This window comes from Benincasa hispida, chromosome 9, assembly GCF_027475165.1.
Source record: "Benincasa hispida cultivar pf3 chromosome 9, pf3_genome.v1.1, whole genome shotgun sequence".
Classification (NCBI taxonomy): domain Eukaryota; kingdom Viridiplantae; phylum Streptophyta; class Magnoliopsida; order Cucurbitales; family Cucurbitaceae; genus Benincasa; species Benincasa hispida.
Window position 1 is genome coordinate 398,773 of NC_143486.1, and position 6,335 is coordinate 405,107.

At 41.2% G+C, this 6,335-nt stretch overlaps 1 protein-coding gene across 1 annotated transcript; it reads left to right on the forward strand.

Moving 5' to 3' along the window:
• Nucleotides 1–4,840: 4,840 nt before the first annotated feature.
• On the forward strand, nucleotides 4,841–5,311 carry LOC120084516 (uncharacterized). The gene has a single exon (XM_039040310.2). The coding sequence runs from the start codon at nucleotides 4,841–4,843 to the stop codon at nucleotides 5,309–5,311; it is 471 nt and encodes a 156-aa protein (XP_038896238.2).
• The last annotated feature ends 1,024 nt before the right edge of the window (nucleotides 5,312–6,335 follow it).

Genomic DNA, 6,335 nt, shown 5'->3' on the forward strand with positions numbered 1-6,335 from the left:
TGTCTATGAGCTGATCAATGGCGACTGACTGCTCGAGAGGGTAAGTAGTGGAATTCACTAAGCAAAGTAAGTAGTGTTCCTAGAGATAGGAATAATCTTATGTTCAACACAATCATGCGGCTGACCACCGATGTGAGTTGGGATTACCCTTGCGATCAAGCTTATTGATGTAGTGAAGTCATCCCCTCCACCATTCTATCTATTTTTCCATGCATCTTATTATGCGTTAACAGTTATCACGTCTCTACCAACTCTCATAGTCATACTTCCACTGCTCAATCTGTTTAGTTAGGAGTAGGAGTAACGCATAATCCTTTAACTTCATTATTCTTTTATTCATCGCCGCAAACACACTACTTTGCAACATTTAGTTACAAGTCCCTGAGTTCGACCTCAAATCATCCCAAGAAACTTGTGTTCTCGTTATGCTTGGCGAGAGAGCAAGAAAACTTGTGGTAGGAACGCATGGTCATCATATATATTCTTAAACGCATATTGCATATTTCTTAGTCCAACGCATGACCATTGACGCATGGAGATTAATGCATATCATATGATACACGCATATTTACTCTCCATTTTCCATGCATCAAGTTTTTGGCGCCATTACCGGGGACTTGGCAGCTAATAGTTTGTTAAGTTTTTTGTTTTCACAGACACCCTTCCTATCATGGGCGTATTGTAGCTTGTGTGACCAAGTTACAAACAATATTTGAAGTACAGGCGATGAGCCGAAAGCTAATATTGACCCCGAGATAGAAAGGATATCCATCACATGAGCTGAAAGCAATCTTAGCTGCGTATCAACTAACATGGGGCCATCAATTTCTGGAAGCTCTGATGATCAGGACGAGTCTCTTGACCTAAGCAGTTGAGACTAATCTCCAATGGTCTGACCACCGAGATTATTCGTATCTCTAGGAACACTGCTTACTTTGCTTAGTGAATTCTACTACTTACCCTCTCGGGCAGTTGATAACTTGTAGAAATACAAGTTATTTATGCCACCTTATCTAGATATTGCGGCCAAAAGTTAGTAATTGTGCGTCAATTGTATGAAAATTTGCCTAGTATGACAACAATTATAAATGTTTGCGATTACACCCACTAATGCCAAAAATATTGAAGACAAGCCAAACTTTACTCTGTTTTGCAGGAGACCAAGTCACCACTTGCGCTCAAGGCTCATGAGAAACTAATCGACGCATCTCTGTCACATTGCACCCGTCGATCAACCATGAAGAGACGAATACTTAAGTGACAGCGCAATGCAACAGTCGGTCTAGAGCTATGCTTCAACCGTATGCGGTAATAAAAACAAACACCACATGCAAACCTATGGTCGAAAGATGCAACTGAGCAACACGAAAGCGGAGGATTGAGACACCTGTACAACTAACGGTTGTGCAGAATTGATGGTCTGATTCCATAACAGAAGGAATAATATCCTTCCATCTGCGGAATTACCATAACAATCAAGTGGGGACCACAAGGCCGGAGTCAAAGATCTTTACCTATAAATACCCCATTGATTTCAGAGAAAAAGTATGCTATTTGATACGGGGCTAAGTGTTGTAAGATTTTAGAGAGAAAAGGCTAAACTGGGTGCTGAAGAGAAGAAATCCGGGAAAAGAACGAGATAAGGCCGAGAGGTGAATCTCATATCCGACCTGCCATATACCCGATCAAAGCTCTATGCAGAGACCCCTGCTACAGGTGGAGCAAGCCTGAGAGGGAAGCTCTTCTTGCCATTGAAACCATCCTATCCGGCAAGCAAATCTCCATCGAATCTATGCCAAGACATTGGCACTTGTTTGTATCTGTTCTATCTCTCTTTCATTGTATTCCATATTTTCTTTATCTCTTCATTCACACATCATGTAACAAACGCTTAGTAGAAATATTAAATGTTTCGATAGATTCCATTTACTATTTTCTTTCTATTTTCGTTCACCCATTAGTCACTTCCTTCATGATGTTTTCTTAATCTCCTGATGAGCAATATGAATCACCAAGAACTTAATCTGTATTAAAGTTATAAAATACGTTTACCTAAGGCATGCTAGATGACATCTTCACCTATGAGAGCAGAAGTGAAGATGTCGTTCTGATCTATCGAGAGAAGGTCAGAAGACTGCGTTAACTAAAGCGAGTAGTACTTCCAGACATGGAAGCAACCTTACGTTCATTACGTTAGACTCTATTTCACCACAGACATGTGGGGAACAAAGCCGATTACTAAGAGGTGTACACCAAGAGAAGAGCGAAACATTATTTGTACCTTCAATCCAATTAAGAACTTGCATTGTTTGTAATACTTATCTTTCTCTTTCTATTCTATTCACAAGACTTGTTGCCACATCCCACATCTTTGCACAACCTTCACAGCCAGCCTTAATCCTAGCATCTTGTACATAAAGTCTGTATCTTGTAACATCTAGCATAGGTTTATTGTATTTTTATGTTTGATCACATCTTTACTGTTTTCCTTTATTTTACTGCAATTTAACATACCTGTACAACTTCTTTATATAGAATTGAAAACCTGGTCACATATACCAGGAACATACTGCAATAACCGAGACCATTTCCCCGTGTTCGACCTCGCATCACACCGAGAAACTTGCAGTGGAATTACACTTGGTTCCATCGTAAGGAAACTTGTGACAACATAGAGCATACTACATGAACATTCCTAATTAGTGCATAAATAGAAGTAGTATTGCATCATCATGAGAACTTAATATCATACATCCCAAACAAGTGCATTACAAGTTTATGGCATCGTGTCGGGGATTGGTTAACGGTTAATGTTGAATATTTTCATTATGTGCAGGACAGATCTCTTTGTACTAACTGTTCAATGCGGAGAGCAGTCTGACCACTTGGGGCTGTTAGGGGTGATCTGGTAACTCTAAGTGGACCAAGTGATCAAGTATATTCTTCACGCAGAGTTCATCAGGGCTGAATTAATTGGTGAAGAAGTATGGCTGAAGAGAATATGGCACCTGCTAGAGGGGAGATTTACCAGTGCAAGATCCTGTTTTTCTTGCCACTGACCAGAACAGCCCTATGAGGGAGTATGCAGCGCCAACTTTTTACAATTTTTCACCAGGGATTTCAAGACCAGTAGTTGAGGGGAATGCAAGCTTTGAAATAAAACCTATCATGCTGCAAATGATTCAGAATGTGGACAATTCGAGGGATTACAGGGAGAAGACCCACATGCACATTTAACTAACTTCGCAGACATGTGTAGCACATTCTCCCTACCTGGTGTAATTCAAGAAAGTCTTAAACTGTATCTATTACCGTACACATTGCGGGATGAAGCAACGAGGTAAGCTCAAACCTTAGAGTTGAGCGAAATTCATGGATGGGAACAGTTGGTTGATAGGTTCATGAACCGATTCTTCCCTCCATCCGTCAACGCAAAGAGGCAAAGAGAGGTGTTGAATTTCGAGCAAAAGAGTTATGAAACCCTGAGCACCGCTTGGGTGCGATTCCAACAGTTAGTAAAGAACTGTCTGAATATTGGGATTCCTGATAGTATCTTGATGGAAACCTTTTACAATGGCCTAGACCCATCAATGCAAGTAGTAGCCGACTCCTCCATAGAGGGAAGATTAATGAGTAAGTCATATATGGAAGCAAAGGACATATTGGATTGCATATCACGACATTCTAACGAATGGATTGATAATGGGCTTGAGGTAAGATGTCTGGAATCCGAAAGAGTAGAAAGGGCCAATGTGCCAACAGACACAATGAGCGCATTGGTCGAGCAAATGACCACGATGACATCGCTCCTCCAGACGGTGGCTAATCAGTAGAAAACTCTTTCCCAAGGAACAACGCAAGTTAATGCGGTGACTCATATAATCGCTATAGATTGCACTCAATGGGGGGAGGTACACCCAGCAGACGTATGCCCATGGGATTAATAACCTGTATATGCTATTTATGATGAATCATGGGGCAACAACCACAACACTGGTTGGGGAGGTCACCCAATTTTCGGTTTGGATGAGAACCTCAATCACGAGGGCCATAGTTTTTATCAATTTAGTTATCAAGAGGATCGAGGCAATCCTCCAGTCTTCACTACCCCAGACTACAGCACGAGTAATTCTCAAAGTACGCAACCATATGACCAACTATTCGCATATGATACCTTTTGCAGTACCTCATCTCTGGAGACATCATTAAAGTATTATATTGAAAAAATCGAGGCTATGTGACAATTACAAGCTGACTCTCTCAAAGAATTAGAAGACCAGATAGATCAGCTTGCAAGGGAATTAAAGAAGAAAATGCCTGGTACATAGCAGGGAAGTTCAGAAACGTTGGGGCAAAAAGGAAAAGAACAATATCATACAGTGACATTACGGAGTGGAAGAACAACAACTCCCATTATACCAAAGTTACCAGATGTGGTAACAACACCAGCAGATTTAACTATTGACCAATTACGGAATGACGGAAGCAACCACAATCCAGAAGCAAGATTATCTATAAAAGATGGAGCCTCTCAAGACTTGAATTCTCAATCAACGCGACCTCCAATCAATGACACACAGCAAGCACAGGACCTCACCAAGCAGCACAGGATCCTCCACCTTTCCCGTCCAGGCTGAAAAAGAAAGACGATAAGAGGTTCCTGGACGTTCTTCGACAGCTACATATTAATATTCCCTTAATAGAGGCATTAGAGCAGATGCCGAGATATGTGAAATTTCTCAAGGATATTCTCGCCAACAAGAGAAAGATTGGGGAAAATGAAATAGTTGCACTAACATATAAGTGTAGCGCTTTGTTTCAAAACAATCTCCCTGCGAAAATGAAGGATCTTGGGACTTTTACATTACCCTGCACCATAGGATGGAAGATGGTCGGAAACGCACTATGTGATTTAGGGGCGAGCATAAATTTTATGCCCTTGTCAATTTTTAAGAAGCTGGACATCGACGAAGCCATGCCAACCATGATCACATTACAGCTAGCCGATAGATCTATAAAACTTCCGAAGGGCCAGATAGAAGATGTTCTCGTGCAAGTGGACAAGTTTATCTTTCCCGCAGATTTTGTTATATTGGATTATGAGGCAGATAGAGAAATTCCTATCATCCTGGGACGCCCATTTCTCGCCACAGGGCGAGCATTGATCGATGTGCAGAAAGAAGAATTGACCATCTGGGTCGATGATCAAGAAGTAAAGTTCAACGTACTCAATACGTTGAACTACCCAGGAGATATAGAGAACTACCAATATATCGAGAACTACAGGAAGAATAGTGGCACAAACCCCTAAAGGAAATGGAGAAGGAAGAATTGGAAGGCGGTACAATATAGGAGGAGGACTGCGCCGAAATTCACGCTGAATCTAATTTCGAACCACTCAAGTTATCTAAACGAACAACGCAGCGCATTAAGCCATCTTTAGAAGAGCCTCCTGTGTTGGAGTTAAAGTCGTTGCCAGTGCACTTAAAGTATGCTTACTTAGGGAGTAACGACACGTTACCAATTATTATTTCTACATCATTAAGTAAGGAGAAAGAAGATGCTCTCATCCGGATTATAAGAAATAACGCAAAAGCCTTAGGATGGACCTTGGCAAACATTCGAGGAATCAGTCCCTCGTATTGCATGCATAAGATTCGTCTGGAAAAAGGAAAGAATGGATTAGTAGAAAGGCAACGCCGCTTGAACCCTGCCATGAAGGAGGTTGTAAAGAATGAAATAGTAAAGTGGCTGGATGCCGGTGTCATCTACCCGATATCTGATAATAGTTGATTGAGCCCAGTGCAATGTGTTCCGAAGAAAGGGGGGATGACAGTCATCACTAATGACAAGAATGAATTAGTTCCCACAAGGACAACTACGAGATGGAGAATCTGCATGGATTATCACAAATTGAATTTGGCCACTAAAAAGGACTACTTTCCACTCCCGTTCATCGATCAGATGTTAGATAGACTTGTTGGGAATGAATTTTTTTGTTTTCTTGATGGCTATTCAGGTATAACCAAATAGCAATTGCGCCAAAGGACCAAGACAAGACAACCTTCACATGCCCATTTGGTACGTTCGCATTCCGACGCATGCCATTTGGACTCTGTAATGCATCAGGCACTTTCCAATGTTGCATGATGGCCATATTTTCAGATTACTTGGAGGAGTTAGTCGAGGTATTCATGGATGATTTCTCAGTCTTTGGTAGTAATTATGACTCCTGTTTGACTAATCTCGAAAAAGTCTTGAAAGGATGTGTGGCAACAAATCTCGTCTTGAACTGGGAGAAATGCCACTTTATGGTGGAAGAATGAATAGTTCTA